A 24571-nucleotide genomic window follows, 5' to 3' on the forward strand; every position below is an offset into this window, starting at 1 on the left:
ACCAATCGGAATGCGCGTGCGGAGGGGGCTGCGCTGACGGACTCCTCCGGCGGCCAATCGGAACGCGCGTCCGGAGGGGGCGCGGCTACCGCTAGCGGGCCCCGCCCCGTCCTACTTCCGCTAGGGCCGAGGAGGCGAGTGGAAACTTTCCCAGAGTTCCTTCCAGCTGCCGGAGACCCGCGGAGGGGCCGCGGCGGGGCGGGGACTTGCTCGGCTCGGGGGAGCGAGGGGCGCGCGCGCGCCCGCCTGGTGACGAGGACGCGCGGCGGCCCCCGCAGGCTCCCTCAGCGGGCGCGTACGCGGGCGCGCGCTGCCGTCGAGCCGGCCCGGGTCGGCGCCCCTCACCGGCGGGTTCCCGCCGGCCTGCTCCCTTCGGGCGGCGCGCGCCCCTCCACCTCATGTTTCGCCCCAAAAGGAAGCCAGCGCGAGCGGCCGCCTCCGAACGCGCCGTGCGCCCGCGAGCACGGCTGCGCTAGCCCCGGGAGCGCGCGTCCGCGGCGGCCCGCGGTCCGCTGGAGGGGTAACCCCGCGCCGGGCGGGCCTGGGGGGTCTCGGGCGGGAAGGCTAGCCGGGCCGGCGCTCGGGTGCGCCCCCACGCGGAGGGGCGCTGGGGCCATGGCGGCGCCCGCCGACCCGCGGCGGCTCTGGCGGCTGGTGCAGGAGGGCCGGCTGTGCGCCCTGCGCGAGGAGCTGCGGGGCGCGGCGCCCGCCGCCTGCCCGGGCCCGGCCGGGGACACCCTCCTGCACTGCGCCGCCCGCCACGGGCGTCGGGACGTGCTGGCCTATCTGGCCGAGGCCTGGGACCTGGACATCGAAGCCGCCAACCGCGACTACAAGCGGCCTCTGCACGAGGCTGCCTCCACGGGCCACCGGGACTGCGTGCGGTACCTGCTGGGCTGCGGAGCCGCGGTCGACTGCCTGAAGAAGGCCGACTGGTAGGTGGCGGGAGTTCCAGAAAGACCCCCTACCCTTGTCCCGCAGGACCAGATTCCCACGTGCTTCGTCTGCCTCCACACCATAGCTTCTCCACCTTCCCCAACATATAGGGCAGATCGCCTACAGCGAACATTGTTCTGGCCGGTGGGGTTAACTCTTTCACTCTTCTGTTCCAGACTGCTTCCCTTTATAAAGCAGGGAGTCGTGTAGAATATAATCGAGCAGATAAAATATGATCAAACGGTGAATTGTCTGCACTACATATAGCATGAATCCCAGGATGCGGTGTTCTTCTGGAAACATCTAGCTAAATGATTGCCTCACCAATGGCATTGTTTTAACTTTTTATTTCGATAATAGTTATAGGTTCCCGGAAGGTTGGGAAGAAATGTTCAGGGAACTCCCATGCGCCCTTCTCCTAGCCTCCCCCAAGGTTAACGTCTTATACGGCTACGGTACAATAACGAGACTAAGAAACTGGCATTGCTACAATCAATATGCTTATTCAGGTTTCACCAGTTATACATGCACTTGAGTGTGTGTGGCGCTCTGTGATTTTCTCACATGTGTAGCGTTGCATAACCACGTCCACAGTCAAGATGCTCACCTGTACCATCACACAAACCAGTTGCACTTTGTTAGATGGACATGTTTTCAATACTCAATATGTCAGCCTCCTTAGAGATTATGAATGTCTTAAGATTCATAACATAATGACGTTCCTGCCTGCAGACAGCCATATAGTTAAATAAAATGCATCTTGCCCGTGGGGATGGGGGAGTAGGCCTGGTTATGTTTTGAGGGTTGCACTTTGGCTGTGACTACGCACAAGACTGATTTTCTTGTGCTGCTGGTAAGTTGGTCCAAAGATGGTTCCCAGAGACATATTAGCTCATATACTCCTTTTTTTTTTTTTTTGTGAGGAAGATCAGTCCTGAGCTAACATCCATGCTAATCCTCCTGTTTTTGCTGAGGAAGACCAGCTCTGAGCTAACATCTATTGCCAATCCTCCTCCTTTTTTTTTCCCCCCCCAAAGCCCCAGTAGATAGTTGTATGTCATAGCTGCACATCGTTCTAGTTACTGTATGTGGGACGCGGCCTCAGCATGGCCTGAGAAGCGGTGCGTCGGTGCACGCCCGGGATCCGAACCCAGGCCGCCAGCAGCGGAGCGCGCGCACTTAACCGCTAAGCCACGGGGCCGGCCCGCTCGTATACTCCTTAAAACAATTCTGTGGATAAGGAAATAGCCTCCCCAAAAAGCGCAAGGTCCATTGGGTTATGTATTTGGGGCATGTAGTCACCGTGAGACATTTTTGCCCATTCTCACCTTTCTGATTTTCTGAAATACCTTCTTCCCTGCTGTTCCAGTCATCCTGCCTTGCTCAAGATTCATTACCCCTGTGAAGCCCATCTTAGAGGTTCCAGCCTTCATTTATCTGGGTTTTTCCCTCTTAATTTCTCATTCACTATCATTGCTACATTACCAAAGATGCACATACATAGTGTTGGTAGTTAGTATCGTACCAACCTTAGAAGAGAGATCCTAGATGAGACCTTAGAGGTCGTCTAGGTATAGTGGGCTCCTGCTATGTGCCAGACATGGGTTCTAACCCTGGAATAGGAGGTAAACAAGACCTGCCCCTGCTTTCCAGGAGTCATAGCTCCCTTGTTTTGCAGATGAGAAACCAGAAGCTCATGGAAGTGAAATGCCTTATCCCAGATCATTTGTGTGGGAGACGAGGAAGGCCAGAGCCACCTCCCTTGATATGAATATAGTTCACTCTCCCATAATTGTGGACACAAGTCCACAAGTGAGTGTAATCACACTGTTTCATTTGCTTCACCAGTGCATGCTCCTTATGGCTAGGCGCTATGTCAAATGCTCTTCCTTAACTCCTTTTCAGCACAGTTTAGTTGATAAGAGGTTACTGACTGAAGTGACTGGGATAGGTCCAGCAGAGTACCTCTTATGTCTCTGGTTTTCATTAGCTCTCTCCCAATTCAGTGCCATACTGTAAACTAGTTCAGAAGCAGCTCTGCCTCCTCAGTATTTTCCTCCTGTAGGTGCGCCTTCATCACCATTGTTTTCCCCTTGTTATTTTTTCCAGGGCCCTCAGGGCAGGCAGAGAAGTAGCCAGTCAAAGCTGTCTTCCTGCTTCCCAGACCCCTGAGTCTTTAGGTTTTCCATCTCTACCAAGTTGTACATTTTTCTGGCCGCGTACTTCTAATGTCTCAGCTGCCGTTCCACCTGACAGGGTCAGATGACGTTGTCCTGCTTGGCTTAGGACGCCTCTGATGATGGCTTGCACGAGGAGGAATCTTGGGGTGATCCAAGACCTTGTAGAACATGGCGCCAGCCCACTTCTGAAGAACAAAGATGGCTGGAACAGTTTCCACATTGCCAGCCGAGAAGGCGACCCTCTGATCCTCCAGTACTTGCTCACTGTCTGCCCAGCTGCCTGGAGGACAGAGAGCAAAATTGGGAGAACTCCTCTGCACACCGCAGGTATGGCTAGAGCCCTGCAGGGACGCGGGCGCAGACGTGCAGACTGTCTCACCCAGCACTGCAGAACATCGAGTTCGAGGCACCCACACAGGAATGGAGGATTCTGGAAAATAGAGGGCAAGGAATAAGAGCAGCTTTGGGGTCTTTTGGCGTACAGTCAGTTTGCAAAGCTAATGTAACTTGGCACTTAACTTGCTCTTCTTTCTTGTATTAGTTCACTTTTCATGTTTGTCTGTCCTGTCCTCCCTAGTTAGTTAGAGGATAAGCTGGTTCTGTTCCTTACCAAGTCTTTGACCTTGGGCAAGAAACAAGTCTCTTGAATAAGGTTCCTCATTAGCAAAATAATGATGGCGATGATGCCCATATCACATGGTGGTTGTAAGGTTTCCGGAGCATGATGTGTGGAAATCCCTTAGACAGTGCTTGACACGTGGTGAGCACAGAACAGCTGGCTGCTGCTCTCTTTGTGGTCAGTTTCATATTGTTGTTATTAAAGGCAGGAGGAAAAGAGGTGCTATTTCCTTACATCCTCAGCAGCACCGACCACGGTGCTGTCCATTTAAACCAATAGAGGTGCTTATAATTCAATACCTGGGCCGAGAGCATTTGACTGTCTAGTGATAATGTCAGATATAGATTTGGGGTACAGTTCTCATTGTTTGAAGTAATAATCCTTAACTCTGAATTATCTATTCCTAGATTATTTTAAATTAGTGAAAAGCAAAAGGGCAGTGGTGTAAGACAAGACAGATGCTAAAGAGCTCAAGTCCAGATCCAGAAATTCAGAAAATAATCTTTAGCGTTTTAGGTGGTACGTTGAATTAGAATACAGGGCTCTTAGTTTCTCTCAAAATCAATACCTGTGACATGGTGTAATGTAGGAAATAGGCATCCAATTATTCTAGCCACAGTGGGCAGGTGGGGACCAAGGATTCCTTTGTAAAACTTTGCAAGTGAGTAGAATACTTTTCTCCGCTGACAGATTGATTGACTAGCTCCCCTGCTCTTCTGGAGAAACAGCACCCAGTCATTCTCACAAGACAGTGGAGAACACACAGTCAAAATCTTCATTATTGAGTATAGTTAATTTTAGTAGGAGAATTAAGTTCCTAGATGTTTTGTCATGGATTACTATTAAAATGTTTTATGTTTCCTCGGCAAGAACTGACTGGCCTGAGGGATTTGCAGCACGTAAGTGAGGAGATAAGTCTAAGATTGAAAATTTGCCATGAAAGTGCCCATAAAGACAAGGTAATCAGGTTTTGGCTATGTACCTGTTAAGTGAAAACATCATTCTTTACCACTTATCCAGCTAAATTTTTATTTTTCTAGGGTGGTAACAGTATACCTAACTTAGTCCCTGTAAGTCATAGCTAAAAGGCTGGGGCAGAGAGAGGTGCCAGGAGAAAAGAAGCAATTTATACGTGGACTAAAAGCTCTAATTCTCGATTCTCTTCTCCCAGCAATGCATGGCTGTTTAGAGGCAGTAAAGGTGCTTCTTCAGAGGTAAGAACAAAACAGCAAATTGAGGAAAATAATTCACTAATTATGACACAGGGTTAATATCGATGTTACATGAAATGCTCAGACAGATTGTTCAGAAGGAAACCAAGGTACCAAAAGAGACATGAACAAAGGACATAAGTAACTCAATATAAAACAAAAATAGCCAAGAAGCATGAGAAAAAAATCATGCATTTATCTATTTATTCAATGAATATTTGTGTATTCACTCAGTGCTTAATATAAATGAAGCACATATGAGATGCAGGGGCTGCAGCAGAAATGAGACAGTGTGGTTGCCCCGTCCTGGAGCTCACAGACTGGCAGGGAAGACAGACACTCACAAGTTGGGAGTCTGATGAGCGTTACAAGGAATGGCAGGACCCCTATAGGAGCACATGACAGGAAGACCCAGCTCGGCCTGGGAGTGAGGAATCTCAGCCTCAGTGATATTTAAGCTATGACCCGAGGAGGCTGGAAGCGGGAGGCAGGAGGCATTCCAGACAGAGGTGACAGTACCGTGAATGCTCAGGGCTGGAAAAAAGCATAGTGCATTTAAGAAACTGGAAGAAGGGGCAGACCCAGTGGTGTAGCAGTTAAGTTCGAGCGCTCCCACTTTGGTGGCCTGGGTTTCGCGGATTTGGATCCCACGCGCGGACTTACGTGCTGCTCATCAAGTCATGCTGCAGCGGTGTCCCATATATAAAGTAGAGGAAATTGGGTACGGATGTCAGCTCAGAGACAATCTTCCTCAAGCAAAAGGAGGAGGATTGGCAATAGATGTTAGCTCAGGGCTAATCTTCCTCACAAAATAAAAGAAACTGGAAGAAGTTCAGTACAGGCTGAAGCCTAAAGAGTGGAGGAGAGAACGGGGCGTGCTGGTGCTGGAGAGGAAGGCCAGATTTACATCGGGTGGAACGCTAGACCACATGAAGGATTTTAGATTTTATTCTGAGCCTGTAAGCTGCCATGAAGGGTGTTAAGTTGGACGCAGGGGTATGTAATAAGAAATTCATATTTTTCAAAGGTCCTTAGGTTACAAAATAGAGAATGGATTGGAGGGGGAGCAAGAGTGGGTGCTGTGGAAGCAGTTGGGAGCTGTTGCAGTTGAGGAGGAGAGAAGGAATGGTAGCTGGACTAAGGCTGACTGTAGGGATGAGGGGAGAGATTTGGAGATACTGAAGAATAGAATCAACAGCTCTAGGTGAGTAATTGGATGAAGGGCCTGGGGGAGGTGACTGAGCTTTCTCACTTAAGGCACCGCTGACGGTGCCCGCGCCGTTTACTGAGGTAGAGAACCCTGTAAGAGCAGCAGCGTTTGGGCGAGAAGATGATAATGTCACTTGTGGACATTGAGTTGCACGTGCCCGTGAGACATTCAAGCAAAGATGTGAAGCAGGCCGTTGGAGACACAGCTGTGAAGCCCAGAGGAGAGGTATGGGCTGAGATACAGATGGGGGCCTCATCAACACGGAAATGACAGTTGACTCCATAAGAGAGGAAGAGACTACCTGAGGAGACAACGTATGGTAAGAAGAGAAGAGGACTTAGCGCAGTGCCCTGGAAGCGTTGCTTAGGTGTGGGCCTTGCCTGCTGCGGATTGGAACATACTTGGTTTCTGCAGGTTTATCGATAGTCCTTCATTCATTCAACAAGCATTTCTTAAGCACGTCCCATGTGTCAGGTGCAGGGTGGCGAGCAAAACAAACATGGTCCTTTCCCTAAAGGCTGTAGGCTGGTGTGGGAGCCAAGTATAGGCGAACAGTCACAGAAATAAATACCATAAAATTACAAATTGTAATAATACTACAAAGGAAAAGTACACAATGCCATGAGGGAACAAATGTACAATAGATGGGGGAAAGAAGACAGGTCTCTGTGAGGTCACATTGAAGCTGCGATTCGAAGGACGGGCTAGAGTTTGCCAAGTGAAGAAGGGAGAAATAATGTTCCAAGCAGAAGGAATCAGCAAGTGCAAAGGCAGCAAAGAGCTGGGCAACTGGAGGAATAGAAGGCAGCACAGGTAGAAGGTAGGACCAAGAGAGGGTAGGAATGGGAGAAGATAGGAGAGGTAGTAGGCGGGATCGAAAAGAAAGGAGGACAGGCAGGAATGGGAGAAGGGAGGGCTGTGAACATGGTAGGAACGGAAGAAAAGTGGGATCAAGAAGAAGGTAGGACAAGTAGGACCATCAAGAAGGTAGGAGTGGAAGCAGGAAGAAGGGAGGAGCGGAAAGAAGGGAGGCTGTGGGTGCACGGGGAGCAGTGAGTGTGGGGCCTGGAGAGGGAAGTAGGTGCCACGTTCTCCCGACCGTTGGAAGTCTGTTGAGATGTTTGATTTTGTCCTTTGTGATTGGGAAGTAGTTAAAGGTTTTAAGCAGGAGTGGCCGTACCCAGGTTAGGTGGTGAGAAGATGACTCTGCTGGCTGAGAGAATGGCTTAGCAAGGCAGGAGTCGTGGTGAGAATAACGATTAGGAGGCGGTTGTCTGTTGACTTGGTCTTAAGGGGTGAAAGAGATGGAGAGGAGGGTACAGTGTTTAAAAATACTTTGGATGTAGAATTGAGAGATTTTGGTAATAGGTTGGTTGTGGGGGATAAGGGATGACTCCAAGGCTGCTGGCGTGAGAAGCTGGAGCGATGATGGCCCGTAAACGTGGTGATGACGGTCAGAGGAGGGGCAGATTGGCTGGGGAGAAGCGGCATGCTTCCGAAGAGCTCAGTTCAGACACTGAGATGGGGCAGAGCGGGAGAGTCGCGGGTGTTACGGATCATTTGTAAGGCATGTCGTGGGCTGTGGGTGGGCAAGAGTGGACTGTCCATTGGGTTTGAAGCAGTAACTTTTCTCAGGTCTGATATGTTGGGTTTGGGCTCTAGGTGCCAGTATGAACCAGACTGCAGAGACAAGTGTGGCCTCACGCCCTTCATGGATGCTATTCAGTGTGGTCACATTGACGTAGCCAGGCTGCTCCTCGAAAAACATAAGGTACAGAAATGGTTTGGTTTTATTCCTTTGGTTCTTCCTATAAGTTTCAGATCATAGATTAAATAGAAAGCATAGGTATTCAGATCCTGGCTTCAAATCCCAGCTCTGCCACAGGGACCCCTTGACCTCTTTAAGCATCAGTGTTCCCATCTGTAAAATGGAGACAAATTTAATCTCTTCAGAGGGTTACTATGAGGATTAAATAATACAATGTACATAAAACAGTTAGCAAAGTATTCCATAAACAGCAGCTGTTTTATAGTATTAATAACAAACTCCCCACAGAGTATACTTTGGCACTTTAGCGTAGAGCATTGACTCTTAACCATTTCTTTGATTACAAAGTCCTTTGAAAATCTGACAAAAGCTATGTATCATTTGCCGAGAAAAATGTACGTAGATGACAGAGTTTTGCCAGAATGTCGCAAGGTCTGTGGACCCAGGTTTCTCCGCTCCTTACTTTTGTTCCTGTCTCTCCCCAACCTACTAGGCTTGCATTTCTGCTGAGGATTCCCTGGGGGCCCAGGCTATCCACAGGGCAGCAGTCACCGGGCAGAATGAAGCCATCCGATTCTTGGTCTCTGAACTTGGCGTTGACGTGGATGTGAGAGCAACATTGACCCGCCTCACAGCTCTTCATTATGCGGCTAAGGTTTGTTTCTTTTTGTAACGGTGTCCCTGCTCCCTTAGGCTTGCCTTACTCCATTGATGAATAACTCCATAGTTCTGTTTCTTTGGCTTCAACTCTGTGGAGGAAAGAAACGGCCCATGATATACTCCTGAAATGTTTATCATTCTGAAGCCCAGTGCCCCTTGAAATAGAAAACTGCCTTTATTTTTTTCTAGGTAAAAACTGAAAAAAAAACCTTTACTCCATTTAATGCCTGGGCTTTATGTCCCCCCCAATTTTTTTGTTTTCAGGAATGTTATTTGAAGCCATAAAAATCCATTGTATGAAATTGCTAGCTCTTTATCCTTATACTGGATTTTAGAAGTTAAGATTTCTTTAACTGAGACAAGGAAATTGCATTTACTAGGCTCTCCAGTGTATAAAACACTTACGACGTGCGGAACGTTTTCCCTAGAAAAGTAGCTGCTGACGCCCTCCTGTTTTAAATGCCACAAGTCTTTTGTGTATTATCTTCAACGTGATTGGCTACCTGCCTTTATTTGTTTTTTTTAGCAACAGAAATAAATTTTTTCTGTGTTCCCCCTATGAGAAAGTGGACAGATAGATGAGGGTAGGCCAAGAATATGGTCTGTTCCCCCATGAGAAAGTGGATAGATAGATGAGAGTGGGCTAAAAGTATGGTCTGTGGCCGCAGGGGGAAAAAAGCTAGTGGGTCCACCCATGGGAAGATGGAACCTGCAACCTTGATTTTAGTCTCACCATGTACTGGTGGACCAACTGGCCAGACAAAAAGTATATAAGTTGCTTTATAAATGATAATGCCAGCTGTGATAAGAATCCCGTCCAGGAGAGGTTACAGTCTTTTCTAGTTTATCTCTGCCCTAAATATTTTAGCAAAGACTATTTGCTTGGGAGGTTTTGGAATTGTGTGTTCTGTACAAATCGCAAGATTTATACTCCTTGCACTGCAGGAAACTCAACTGTATTAGTTGATAATTTGGCCTACAAAGTTGATCATCTATGTTCTAATAACTGTCACCAAAATCTTTATTTAATGATTCACACTGAAATTTGAGAGTGATATAACACATCTTCCTTAGCTACGAAAATTCAGTTTTAGCAGTTAAATATTTTAGAAAAAGTACCTAATATGCATTAGAGTTTGCATTTAAAGCCTTGCTTTTGTCCTCGTCACAGTGATAACAAGTTTATTTCAACACTCAGGAAGGTCATGTGAGCACAGTTCAGACGCTCTTATCCTTGGGTGCTGACCTCAGCTCTAAAGATGACAGAAATCGATCAGGTATGACCTCATTTTACATAAGGCTTGGAAATTATTAGTAAACCAAATGTAAATAGTACATGGACTTTAATATTAAAAACAGTGGTTTTAACAACACACAGCCAGAGAGAACTGTATGGTGGTTACCAGGGGCAAGGAAGTTGGGGGGTGGGCACAAAGGGTGAAGGGAGGCATTTATATGGTGACTGACAAACAATAATGTACAACCAAAATTTCACAATGCTGTAAACTATTAAGACATCAATAATAAAAAAACAAGAGAAAACGTTGGTTTTAATATTATTCCTCTAGTAGCTCAGCAGCTGTTCTTGAACATCTCCTCTACTTGCAAAGCTATAGGACTATTGCTGTCACCATAGCCATAATGGTGACTGCTGTTCATCACTACTACTGTGACTGTAGTTTTTATTATTTTAAGCTCCAGCAATATATGTGACATAAAAGCACTTTCTTAATCCATGATGGCACCAGGTATTATATAGATTCCTCATAGGTCGTCTCTCTTTGGAGCGTGTTTAAAAACTATAATCACTATAATTTTTTAAATTTAGAACTCAGAAAGGTATTTTCAGGGCTAATTTTTTTTTTTTTTTTTTTTTTTTTTTGTGAGGAAGACCAGCCCTGAACTAACATCCGATGCCAATCCTCCTCTTTTTTTGCTGAGGAAGACTGGCCCTGGGCTAACATCCGTGCCCATCTTCCTCTACTTTATATGGGACGCCGCCACAGCATGGCTTAACAAGCGGTGCGTCGGTGCGTGCCCTGGATCCGAACCGGTGAACCCCAGGCCACTGCAGCAGAGCGCGCGCGCACTTAACCGCTTGCGCCACGGGGCCGGCCCCCAAAGCTAATTCTTTAGACTTGGACTTTAGAATAAACCCTCCTGTTGACAGTCTGTGCACCAGTGGCCACCTTGCAAGGGTTTAGTGGGATCTCCATGATGCCTCAGAGACTAACAGATAACTGCTCGCTCTAGGGCTACAGAGGACACTCATGACGTTCAGGGACACAAGGCTTTCTCCTAAAGACAGGGCGGCAGGACCCAGGATCTTTGGGCTCGCAGCACACTGGAAGCCCTCAGCACTAATTTCTAACCAGGATGGGAAGACTTGTCAGCAGTTTTTCTTTTTGTCACATCATTCTTATTCATGGTGATATTTTTACTTACACAGAGAATTCACGAAGCTTTGAGAATGTTTTCTGTGCCATTTAAAGTTTCCCATTTCTCGTTAACTTGCTTTGTTGCTTTAAACAAGTCTCTTAAATCCTCTCCAATTGGTTTTGTTATTTTTAAAACCATTTCCATCCCAATCAGGTAAAAGGAAAAATATTTTGATATTGTATAGGCAAAGTCGTAAGGATGAATTATGGAAATATAAAATCTGTGTAATTGAAAGGTCATTATTGCTTTGGGGTCGCGCACTGAGTTCCTGTGACTTATGTCTCCGCTCAGCCCTGCACCTGGCCTGTGCAGGGCAGCACGTGGCTTGTGTCGAGTTTCTCCTGCGCTCTGGGCTAAGAGACTCTGCAGACATCACGGGCGCCCTGGCTCAGCAGCTGGCACGGAGCACAGACATCCTTCATTGCTTCAATCACAGCGTGACGACGTGAGGGTGTTTCTAAAGGAAGATAAGACAGTGCATGGTAATTTCCTTCCTGCTGCTTACGTCATTACCAGATTCAGTGAAATCAGTGAATAGCCAGTGTTTTCTGCCTTCCTTCCCTCTGCCCTCTCCACTCAGTTGAGAATTCCCAGATGATGGGGAGGCTGGCTTCCTAGCTATGTGACTGGCACCTTGTGAGATCTTGAGCACAATCAGAATCTTTCCATAATTTGTATTTCACTTTCCTTCACTTCAGGTGGAATTAGATGATGTTTATGAAGTCAGTGTCTGGAATCTTTAGAAAAGCATGTAGGGGCCGGCCCTGTGGCTTGGTGGTTAAGTGCGCGCGCTGCAATGCTGGTGGCCCGGGTTCGGATCCCGGGTGCGCATCGAGGCACCACTTCTCCGTCCATCCTGAGGCCGAGTCCCACATACAGCAACTAGAAGGATGTGCAGCTATGACACAACTATCTGCTGGGGCTTTGGGGGAAAAAAATAAAATAAATAAAATCTTTATTTTTTTTTTTTTTTTTTTTTTTTTAAGATTTTATTTATTTTATTTTTTCCCCCCAAAGCCCTAGTAGATAGTTGTATGTCATAGCTGCACATCCTTCTAGTTGCTGTATGTGGGACTCGGCCTCAGGATGGACGGAGAAGTGGTGCCTCGATGCGCACCCGGGATCCGAACCCGGGCCACCAGCATTGCAGCGCGCGCACTTAACCACCAAGCCACAGGGCCGGCCCCTAAATAAAATCTTTAAAAAAAAAAAAAAAAGAAAGAAAAGCATGTAATGTGCATGAATATGATGTATACATATATATTTAGATATATATGTATATGTGAAATGTTTTATAATAAATATATGGCAAGGCAATGATAACATTAAAAATATAAGAAATTGCTATTAGCTTGTGCCATAAAGCATAATTGCCCTATTTACTTTCTTCTTTCATAGGCTTTTTCTTGGCCATTACAATGGTTTAACTTATAGTGTTGTAGCCAGGAAGGAAATGCTTATAATCTGTCTACACAGACACTTACAAGGAGTTAATGAAAACATTTCTATATTCTAAGCACTGCTACTTAAGCTATAATGTTTTCATCTTAAGGCTTATTTTTCTTTAATAAGGTTCTATATTGGCTCCCTGTGGGTAATAAATACACCTAAAAAATTCATCTAAGATATTTTCAGAACTTTGCCATGACCTCAGTTGAAGAAGGGGTTTGTTCTTAAACCCACAGGTCACATCTCCTGTCCTATGCCACCTGCCTACGAAGCCTGTGATTGTTGAGGAATGAACACTTGCATAACTGTAAAAAATTTTGCAGCAGCTTAAACAGATTGAAGATAGGATGAATCCCCAGGCATTTGGATTCTTTTCCTTTTCCTTTTATTTTTTTGATCATTTTCTTTGAATTGCAAAGAGTAATTATTAGTCCAAGTCAGTCTCTTAAAGAATTGTATGCATCAGTCACAAGCAAGACTTAATCCCCCGGCTCAGTGCAATCCAGTAAGAACTGTTACACACCCGCCTGTTCTCAGCATCGTGCTAGGCTGGGTAAATAGCAAGAATTTCCACTTCTTCTTCATTATTCCCAGATGGTGCTGGCTGATTCCTATCCCTAACAACCACACAAATGTCCTGGCAGAAAAACAACTTGATTATATAACCCTGTCTTGTGACCTCCAGATCACACTCTACATCTGCGCTGATTCCAGCTGCAACTGCTGTTTTCCTGTTGCTTCAGAGACATCTTTGTGTTGCTTCAGGCCCTTCGGGTCTGAAGATGGTCCTGTTATGTGGATCTTCACATGTGCAGGGGGGATGGAGGGGTCAGTCTGCTGCAGGCCTTCTTTGCCCCTCGGCACACACGGGAAGCAGCTGTTTGTTTGCAATGACTACGTGCAAGATCTGTTCACATCTGTAGCTTTGCTTCCACCTGACAAAGTAGCGGGGATTATGGGCTCTCAGGCTACACTTTCCTTCTCCAGAAGTTCTTGATTTCATAAGCGCTCGTAGCACAGACCATGGCTGCTCGATGCTGCTGAAGCTACTCGAAAGCCGGGATGGCAGTGATGATGATAACAATTGTGGCAAAGATGGTAGTCGTAATCTGGTAATTTATGACTGTAATGGTAATGCATTAAGAATGCTAATGACAATAGTGATAATAATTAGTATTATTCCCTCACTTCCTGATTATAGGTACTTTTCTCCCTTCCTTTGAGTCTTAAAAGTCACCTCAGTGAGGTCCTCCCAGGTCACCCGGTCTAAAATTTTATTCCCTTCTCCAGCATTTTCTATCTCCTTTCCCAGCTTGTTTTTTCTCCTTAACATTTACCACTATCAAATAGACTATACATTTTGAGTTATTTATTTTTTTTACTGTCTGTCTCCCCCACTAGAATGTAAGCTCCTTGAGCAGGGATTTTTGTCTCTCTTGTTCACCCATAGTGCCTGGCACATGGTAAGGTTTACATTATTATATGGTCAATGAGTGAGTGATAATAATTTGTGTTTCTTGAACACTTCCTATGTCCTAGATGCTGTGCTGAACGCCTTACCTAGAGGGGCTCATTTCACCTCTTGACTCTTGCACCATGCCGCCTCTCCTAATCATTGTTCTATCTCGAGCATCTTTTCTCATCCAGACTTGTTTAAAGAAGAGTCTACACTTGGTTCCCTCAACTCACAGGCACTGCTCTCCCCACTGCCATCTGGCTTCCTTGTGCTACTCTCTGTGGACTATTCTCTCTTAGGTTACCAGTGACTTCCTAATTGCCAGATCAAGCAATATATTTTTAGCCCTTGTGTTACTGATCCTTTCAGTTCAATTGTCAATCATTCTTGCCTTCTGGAAGCTCTTTTCTTGTCCCTTCTGATGACACGCTCTTGGGTTTTTCTTTCTTTTTTTTTTTTTTTCTTTTTTTTTTTGTGAGGAATATTAGCCCTGAGCCAACATCTGTCGCCAATCCTCCTCTTTTTGCTGAAGAAGATTGGCCCTGGGCTAACATCCATGCCCATCTTCCTCCACTTTATACGGGACACCGCCACAGCATGGCTTGACAAGCGGTGCATCGGTTCACGCCCGGGATCCATCTGAACCTGCAAACCCCGGGCCACCGCAGCAGAGCGCATGAGCTTAACCACTATGCCACTGGGCTGGCCCAGGGTTTTTCTTTGTGATGTTTCCTTTTCTGTCTTCATCGTGAGCCTTTTAGGGCCTGTCTCGTAAGTGCTAGCACACCCACTTCTGTCACCCACTCCCTGCTTTCTTTATTCTGTGTACACTCCCAAAGGCATCTCCATTCTCATCATTCCACCCTGCACCCTCTCTAACCCTTGTTTTCTGCTGCCTGCTGTATATTTTTGGATGGATGTCTAAGGCCATTCCACAATCAATTTGTTCAAAAGCTAGCTTTCCCCATAACCTGCTTACATATACACCTGTATTCTCTGCCTAAGTTGATAACACCACAGTTCATCCAGTCGCCCAAGCTGGAAACCAGGAATCCGGGGCTCTTCCTTTGGCAGGAAGCCCCCGTCCATCTATTCTGCTCCATCCCTGCTATGACTCCCTGGTTCAAGCCCTCAGATTCCCATCCGGACCACGATTGCCGCAGCCTCCCAGCTATTCCTCCTGTTCGCTCCATCCTCCACGTAGCTGTCAGAGAGCTCTACCTGCGTGACCAAGGGCACTGGGTGGTGGCTTACTGTGCTTCCTCTCCCAGAGAACGTATCTACACATTCACCGGGGTTTCCAGTGCTTTGACCAGGATCCACTTCCATAAGGGCTTTTGGCTGTTCCTGAAAGCACACCTGATCCACAGTGGGAGTATATGTTCCTAAGGTTGATCAGGGCAGAAGCCTCTGGAAAGAGATACAAATAGGTAAGAATTGCAGTCATTGGAAAATAGCTAGACCTAACATACTACCCAAAAAATTATGCAGGAAAATATTTACAAGACAACAGAGAAAAAGAATTACAAAATGGAAAAGAAATTACAAAATTCAGACCAAAAAAATGAGAGAACTGTATGTGAAGAGAGCTCAGGTAATGAGAAGAGGATGGGCAGGCACTGTATGATGTGATGTTACTAGAACTTGCCAGCAGATGGCAGACCAGAGCAATAACCCTTTTATTTGCCTAGGTTTTTTAAGGATCATCGTAATACATAGAAAAAAGTAAAGGAGAAAACAAAAATAACCTATAATTCCACTACCCAAAAATAACCAGTTTTATTTCCTCCTAGTCTTTTTATATGTATATAGTTATGCTATTTATGCAATTTTTCCCCTAACTTTATATCGCAGGCATATCCTAATGCTCTTCAAAACTTTGTGAACTTTTATTTTAATCACCATCTAATGCTCCATCGTATTGTTGTCCATGTTTATTCTCTTATGTTGTCATTTTTGGGGTTTTCTGTTTTGTTAGGATAAGATGTAGATAGGATATCAGTGAAGCTTTGTCGCATTCAGCTGGGAGCAAAGGCTACTGGATCTCACGGCCAGAAGGTCAGGCTGGGCAAGGGGTGGAGACAGCGGGGCCTGAGCAGGCCCGTGCTCTGTTGGATATGTTGAGCGTGAAGAGAAGGAAAGACATGAAGAGGTAGTTTGATGGGGTAGATTTTTTAGAGGGTGAGACCATAGTGGGCTTACAGGCATGGAGCAGGGTCCAGTGGTGGGGAGAAAACTGCAGCAGAGAGGGGGACGTCTCATTGATGATCAGGTCCTGCGGGAGGCCAGGGGAAGACGGACTGAAAGCTCTTGGGGAGGCTGAGCTCCGGGATGCAGAGGAACATGCAGAAAGGAAGAAACGCTGGAGGTCAGGAGAAAGTTTCAGTGGAACCCACGTCCATGTCTCATTTACGACACCAGTGTCTGGAGGTGTGGGGTTGGCGGAACGTGTATATTACATTTTCTATGATAAAATAATGTTAACTTACATTTGATAGTCTTTAGACTTTTTATAAGCCAGCAAGGGTGTGGAGTGGGTTATTAAAAAGAGTGATGTGTTGGGCCGGCCCCATGGCTTAGTGGTTAAGTGCGCGCGCTCCCCTACTGGCAGCCCGGGTTTGGGTCCCGGGCGCGCACCGACACACCGCTTGTCGGGCCATGCTAGGGCGGCGTCCCACATACAACAACTAGAAGGATGTGCAGCTACGACATACAACTATCTACTGGGGCTTTGGGGAGAAAAAGGGGGAAAAAAAAGAGGAGGATTGGCAATAGATGTTAGCTGAAGGCCGGTCTTCCTCAGCAAAAAGAGGAGGATTGGCATGGATGTTAGCTTAGGGCTGATCTTCCTCACAAAAAAAAAAAAAAAAGAGTGATGTGATTTTTATTAAGAAAGGGGGTAGAAGTGAGGGCTAGCCTCCGACCTCAGCTGTGATGGTGAGGATTTGCTTGGCATGCATGACGAAGGCCTATCTTAAAGCATCTCCAGAGTTTCAACTCCTGTGACCATCCCCGAGTGAGGTAATTGACTTGATAATGCAGACAGGCCGTAGCATTCCTGAGAAACACCAGAGAATAGTTATGTCATCAGCCCCCCAGATTCTGCCATGCACATTTTCTGGCCTGAGCACATCAGTGTAAGCATAAGTGCAAGCATGCTAGCCAGCCTCCTGGTGTCAGCTACGTCTTTTCTTTCTTCTTCCAAGTCTCCAGAGGGCTCAGAGCACTCAAGGCTGAGTGGCCTAGTGGGGGCACTGGAAACAAGATAAAAATACAGCGATGGTAATCAACTTTGTGCAGGGTTTGCTGTTTCAGATATTTTCACAGAGCAGAGAGGCAGCCAAGCTTCAGTACCAGTATAGACTCCAGAATCAGACTTGCTCGATTCAGATACTAATTGTGTGACCTGGGAAATTCATCCTGATATCTCTGCCCTCGGCTTCCTCACCTCTAAAGTGAAAGTCTCATCACCCACCACAGAGGTACCTGTCACAGGGATTAAAGGCGATAACCCGTGTTTGTTCATTCAGCAAGTACTTGTGAACACCTCTGTGTCTGGCACTGAGCAGCCTAGACGAAAGCTTCTGCCTCGTTGTAGCTGGGGAGACAGACTAAGAACTAGTTACGTGTGTAAACGGTTAGATGGTGATGAGTGCTGTGAAGAAGATACAGCGGGGAGGGGGCTGGAGGCGCCCAGAACCGTGCGGGGCCCTCGTGGCGCCACCTGAGCACAGAGGCGAGCGTGCTGTGAGGGAGAGGCGCGCAGCTCTCCGGGGAGGACGGTCCAGGCAGAGCGGGCACAGTTGCACAAGCCTGAGGAGGCCGTGCGGCTGCCATGTGAGGGGACGGGGAAGGAAGCCAGTGTGGCCAGAAGTGAGGAAGCGCGGCAAGAGGGTGGGACGTGAGGCGGAAAGGTGGGCTGGGGGGCCGGGTCACAGGGGCCCTTTGGGCCGTTGTACTCAGGGGGAGGAGGAGGAGGCCGGATGAGGGTTTTGAGCATGAGAGTGATGAAATCTCACCCGTTTTTTAACAGGATCATTCTGTGTTGGGTGGAAGCAAAGAAGCTGGTTAGGAGGCCGTTGCAATAATTTATGTGAGACGTGATGGTGACTTGCACCGGGACGATGGGGCAGAGGGGCGAGAAGGTTTAGGGTGTGTTTCAAAGGTAGACCAACAGGATTTGCTGATGAATTGGATGCAGGATGTGAGAGCAAGAGAAGAAATGAAGTCTCTGGGCCTGAGCATCTGGAAGGATAGAATTGCCACTTACTGGGTCATGGCAGAGAGAGAGGAGCAAGCTGGGGAGGAAGGTCAGGGGTTTGAGTTTGGGCATTTGTTGAGCATGAACTGCCCATTAGACCCCTGAGTCCAGGAAGCGGTTGGACGAGGGTCTGGAGTTCAGGCGAGAGGTCCGGCTGGAGGGGTCTGGGAGTTTGCATCTCTAACCAGCTCCCTTGGGATGCGAATGTGGATGCTGCTCTCTGGAGCCCACGTTTTGAGAAGCATTGGAATGGAGGGATGTGGTAGGATTGCCAGGCCGCACGAGAGGTGAGCTGAGGTTCTGTGTCCTGCCTTTCTCTCCACCCATGGTCAGCTGCTCAGGTTCAGGGACGGAGGAGGTGCAAAGTTAGATTGCATCAGAGAGGGGTGAAGTTATACCAGGTAAGTGGAGCAAAGGATTACTCATGCAGCGTCTGGTACATGTATAACCCCAAACCTACGTTACTATCCAGCACCATCCTGCCCTTAGGATCCTGCTTCCCAGCAGAGAGAGGACCCCTCCCCGGCTCTACATCACAGTGGTTAAGGACCCCTGCTCTGGGCCGCACACCTGGATCTGGCTTTATGAGTTGGGTTGTTTCTCAGCAGCTCAAGGCTTTCGTTTCTCCATCTGTAAAATGAGGCAATAACCACACCTACTTCATAAGTTGTTGGGAACTTTACCCAAGACTCGGCATCTAAACCGCTTGGCACAAGTCTGTCACACGGGAGCGGTAAACGTTGGCGATCCTCAGAACCAGAGGAGTAGAGGGCTTTGGAGGCAAATGAGCTCTCGGCAGGAATCCGTCCACCCAAGCCCACAGCCGGCGGACCTCTTCTAGCTTCGCAGTGAGGGTTCATTTCTCCTCCTGTTGCTGCTCTGCACTCCCCGGTAGCAGACACAGGATCTGCCTTGTGTTAGAGCTAATCATTGACACGTTCGTCAAGTCCACTCAACTGCAGCCCTGGGGTATTTCTTACTCATCTCATAAACCCCAGAAGCACTGGGCCCAGTGTCTGGCCCATACTGTACCTTCAAGGAATTATTTATGAATTTGAAATACACTTATATATGGTCTAACACTCAATCGAGTTTTTATTATAAGAGTAATAGTACTTCTGGTGAAAAATAATTCAGACAGTGAAAATAAAAATCCTCTTCCCAGCCTCTTATCACTCGCCTGAAGTCATCACTGTTAGGGGGCTTTCCAAACAGGAGATGGAGATAGGTATATTTCCTTTTTGATGCCAAATAGGATCCTGTAATACGTACTCTGCTGCAACTTTTTTAACATAACAGTGCACCTTGGACATTGTTTCTCGTTAGTTCTTATAGGTCTACCTCGTTCGTTTTAACAGTGCATCATTCAGATGTGCCGTAATTTGTCTAAGCTGTTTCCTATTTATGGACATTTAGGATGCTTCTAAGGTTTTCAAAATTATCGTTTTAAACAGTGGTGCAATGAACACATATCTTTGTGTACTGTGAGCAGCTGGAAGATAAATTCCTAGAAGTGGATCAAAGGTCATGTAAATTTTTTATGTTACCATCTGTATCATTTACAGAGAACAGCATAGGTTCTGACCAGCTTAAGCAGAGATTTATTACAGGGTACAGGCTGGTGTGCAGAATTGTTGGGACGGCTCAAAGACAGATCTAGGTTGAACTTTGAGGAATGGCTTCCAGACCGTACTGCAGACCTGGGTCTCCAGAGAACTGCCTTTTCAGTCAGGAAAATGCTTGCCCACGGGGAGCTGCCCCCTCACCTCGCAGCCCCAGAAGCATGCTGTCTGCTGCAGTCGGGAAGCAGAAACAACCAGGAAGTCCCCATGGGAAAACAGTCACTTTCATGACAGTGTTTGCAGCAGGAGTGCGGGCTCCTCTTCAAACTCGAGCGATTAGCAGAATCCACTCACATCCAGAAATCTGGCTCTAAGGAAGCCCAGGAAATGTAGTTTATAACTTTCCTGCTTCTGCAATGTGGGAAGTCACATAAAAAAGAGGCTGGAGGGGGCCGGCCCGGTGGCTTAGCGGTTAAGTGCACACGCTCCACTACGGGCAGCCCCGGGTTCGGATCCCGGGCGCACACCGACGCACCGCTTGTCGGGCCATGCTGAGGCGGCGTCCCACACACAGCAACTGGCAGGATGTGCAACTATGACATACAACTATCTACTGGGGCTTTGGGGAAAAAAAGGAGGAGGATTGGCAATAGATGTTAGCTCAGGGCCGGTCTTCCTCAGCAAAAAGAGGAAGATAAGCATGGATGTTAGCTCAGGGCTTATCTTCCTCACACACACACAAAAAAAGAGGCTGGAATGGATCTTGAATGCCACCCATAGCGATCTTACTTGGTATTACCAAAATACCTTCCAAAATCTTCCACATGTGAAATTGCTTGATTTCTCCACATCACCAAAGCTGTGTGTTATCACACTCTTAGTTTCTGCTAACTTGATACAATATTGTTTTAATTTTGTATTTCTTTAATTATAAATCAGATTGAAGATCTTTAGATTTATTGGCCATTTATGTATATTTTTTTCTGTATTAGTTAGCTGTTACCTAGTAACACACTACCCCAAAACTCCGTGGCTTAAAACTACTGTTAGTTATTTCTCAGGCGTCTGCAGGTCATCCAGGTGGTTTTGCTGATCCTAGCTGACAGCTGAGAGCTGGGCTCACTCCTGTGTCTGTGGTCAGCTCGGGGTCGCTTGAGCTGGCTGGTGTAGGGTGGAGTTGGCTCTGCTCCATGTGGTCTCTTCCTCCGTCAGGCTAGCCCAGGCTTATTTTCACGACAGTGGCAGGGATTCAACAGAGGAAGGAGGAAGACTCAAGTGCTCTTCTCTTCTCAGCTCTGTGCAGATACTCCCATCCCATTAGCCAAAGCAAGTTCCGTGGCCAAGCGCAGCCCCCGTGAGAGGGCAGCACCCATGCCTGGATACAGAGAGGCCATGCGTGAGTCAATCTCGTGCATTATCTTTTGATTGTTGTTTGGTTTGTCTTGTTGATTTGTAAGAATCCTTTTTATATTGAGTTAATTACCTCTACACAAAATTCACATGATAACAATAAAATTTGGGGTATACATTTATAAGTGAAAAAACAAAAACAGACTACAGCATGGCAGAAATCTCCTATATATCTCCTTTTTTAAAAAACCCCTTTGAATAGATATGGACATACACAGAGGCAGACTAAAATGCTTGGAGTGGGAGGCACATTCAGCTTGGATGTGGTAACCGGGCTTTCTATTTTGATTACAGTCTGTGATAACTTTAAGGCAGAGCCTTCATCTGTGCCAGCCTGCGGTATGCATGGGCTTTATTTTGCCCGTTTTGCTGAAAGTCCACCATCAACTAAGATTCAGATGAACATAAAAGACCTAAGAACAAACTCTAGCTTGTGGATTATCCTGCCCGTTGGGTACACAGCTCTGGGTCTCGCACCCTTCCCTCTCTTCCAGCTGGTGCAGGCTTAGCGAACTCAATTTTATAATTTAACGTTAGACTGAAAAATTGCTGAACAAGAGAGGTCTGCAAGAAAAACATACACACTCCAAGAGCAAAGAGAAATGAATCATCTGCACCATTCGTGTGGATACCACGTTTTCTCAAAAACCCCCACGTCCGTGACCTTACACACACACTGTGGGAGAGATCAATAAAAACATTTCACACATAATTGCTCCTTCTCAGAGCTTCCTTAGCTCTCTATTCACACCTTTGTTGCCCACGTTATTTAGGATATAAATCCTGCTCATATAGCTAACACCCAAAATAGCAGTAGTATAAACAAGTTTATTTCTCTCCCGTGAAAGTTCAGCACCAACCTAGGGTGAGTTAGGTCAGTTAGGGACGTACAGACCCACGGTGTCGTGATCCAGGATCCTGGTGGCTCTGCCCTCCTGAGCACAGGGCCCTCTTCTGTGGGGTCCAGGATTGCTCACCAGCCCTGAAGGGGACAAGAGTGAGGGGGAGGTCACGTCCCACTGGCCACAGCTTAGCCACACATTCACTAGAGGAGGGTTGAAGTTGGGTGACAGTTATGGTCTCTGCCATGTGCCGTCATCGAAGCTGTCTTGATGAGGACTGTGTACAGGTACCTGTCCCCACACACTATCACTCAGCCTCCTATTTTAAGGTCCTAGAAAGCAGTCCCTTTATTTGTAGTCTTGAAGCTGTAAGGGACACTGGAGGCCATCAGTGAAGATATGTCGGGATGAGGAACAGGCTCTTAGCCACAGAGCTGCGTGTGGGTCCCCACACTACCGCTGACCAGCCAGGTCACCTTATGCGAGTTACTTCAACTCCCTGCTCTCGGGTTCCTGTAAGAGGGCTGACAGTGGCACTTCCTTCAGTGCTGATGTGAGGATGAAACGGATAATGCACGTGATGCCAGGCACGCAGTAAGCACGCCAGTGAATGTTAGCCATTGTTACCGTTAGCAACAATGGCACCAGCTGATCTCATCAAAGATGAATGAAAATCAGCACGGTTAACAGCAGCAAGATCGAGAGAAAGGCTGACACCAAAAAAAAGCGATTGTGGAGGCACCAGTTATATTTTGTGTCCCTGATTTCCTTCCTTCCTTGGGGACATCCCCTCCTTAGCCCTCAGGTGCCTCCATTTTGTTTATCAAAAAGAAAATCTGATCTCAATCGTTATCTGTGCTAAGATGTTGACAAAGGAGAAAAAAATTCAAATTTTACCAGTCCCTGAGTCATCTGCATTTTAACAGGGATCAAATTATTAAACTCTCAAGAAGGAAGCTCTAAAGATGAAATGCATGCAGCATTGAAAATGTAAAGAAAGATTTTCTGAGATGTTTTCCATCAGAGCCTTCCCTCGTGTCTTCATAATTGAGAACTTCTCTGTCCTTTCATGACTACGTCTTAATTTTATTTCCTTTCACATCTCAGATGGGTCGGCTTTTCTCCCACTCCACTGCTCCTGCACAGTTCCAGCCATATCCTCTGGTTCCAGTTACCGTGGCTGGGTAACTCCAGAATTTGACCCCATCTCACCCCAGAATTTGACAGTGTAAAACCACCATTTATCACGCTCACGGATTCTGAGGGTCAGGAGCCCAGACCAGACATGATGGGGGTGGCTCCTCTCTGCTCCACGGTGACTGGGGTCTCAGCTGGAATCATTGGAAGGGTCCTTCACGCCCGCATCTGGCAGCCCGTGCTGCTGTTATTTGTTGCGTCAGTTCACGTGAGGCTTCTCCTGGAGGTCTCTCTTTATGGGCTAGTGTAAGCTTCTTCACAGGGTGGAGGCTAGGGTTCCAAGGGTGAGCACCCAGAGAGAGGGAGGGCGGCCAGGTGGAAGCCGTACTGCCTTTCGTAACCTAGCTTTGAAAATCATAGAGCCTCACTTCCCCACATTCCATTTGTTAGGGCCATCCAAAAACACTCACCCCGGTTGAAGGGGAAGGGAGATAGACTCCACTTCTTCATGGGGAGTAGCAAAGTTCTGGAACAGCAAGTGAGACCAGAATACTGTGAGCACTTTTCAAACCTGGACTCGGCCACATTTCTCCTGCCTGAAGTACTCTCATGGCCTCTGACTGGTCTTGCTACTTCCATTTTTTGTACTTCCCTTTGTGTAATTCTCGTATAGCAGCCTGAAAAGGCTTCTGACAGATTACAGCGTATCGCTGCATGGCTCATAACCCTTCACTTGGGATAAAATCCAGTTGTACGACAAGTCTCTGCATGGCTCGGCGCTGCCTCTCCATCAGTGTAAAAAACCTATCACTCCAGGTCATGCTTCCATGTCACAGACCTTTCAGTTCCTCACACAGACCAGATTTTCTCCCACCTCAGTGTCTTTCTGGAAGTTGCTCTTGACTTGTCATGTGGTTTACTGCTATTCATCCTTCTGGTCCCCGAATATCACTCCCCCAGAGAAGCCACTCCTGACCCCAATCCAAAGGCAGGCCCTTCTCTTGTAGCCCTTAGTAACATCCCTTCATATAACTGTTCGTGATTGTTTGAATAATGCCTGCCTTTCCTACAAAACTGTAAAATCCACAAGATCAATGTCCGTGTCTGTTTAGTGCTTGGCATAGCGTGGGCCCTCTGTAAATATTTGTTGAATGAATGAATGGTGTAGGCGAGGAGCGCTGGACAAAGACTCTGTCTACCCTCAAGAATCTGAGATCTAAAAGAAGCGCAAGACTCATTACGTAACTACGTAACGGGCACAGTGTGAGAAGGGCCATGAAGGAGCCACAAAGGAAGGCCTGTAGGAGACGCTGTGTGGGAGAAGTGCACTTGGGCTAGACCTGAAGGGTGGTAATCATTTTGATTTGTGGAGATGGTGGGAAAGAGCTTTCTAAAGCAGAGTCCACAGCAAGGATGTGATATAATGAGATT

General features: G+C 47.1%; 1 protein-coding gene across 1 annotated transcript; it reads left to right on the plus strand.

Annotated features, from left to right (window-relative positions):
- Positions 1–256: 256 nt before the first annotated feature.
- Positions 257–19270, plus strand: ANKRD16 (ankyrin repeat domain 16). Its single transcript, XM_004425391.3, has 8 exons — positions 257–935; positions 3223–3443; positions 4907–4949; positions 7819–7927; positions 8418–8579; positions 9783–9861; positions 11315–11505; positions 12709–19270. The coding sequence occupies exons 1-7, from the start codon at positions 616–618 to the stop codon at positions 11470–11472; spliced, it is 1092 nt and encodes a 363-aa protein (XP_004425448.3). The 5' UTR covers positions 257–615; the 3' UTR covers positions 11473–11505; positions 12709–19270.
- Positions 19271–24571: the final 5301 nt, after the last annotated feature.

The sequence above is a fragment of the Ceratotherium simum genome, chromosome 32 (assembly GCF_057802395.1).
Source record: "Ceratotherium simum simum isolate JZ-2026a chromosome 32, ASM5780239v1, whole genome shotgun sequence".
NCBI classification, from domain to species: Eukaryota; Metazoa; Chordata; class Mammalia; order Perissodactyla; family Rhinocerotidae; genus Ceratotherium; species Ceratotherium simum.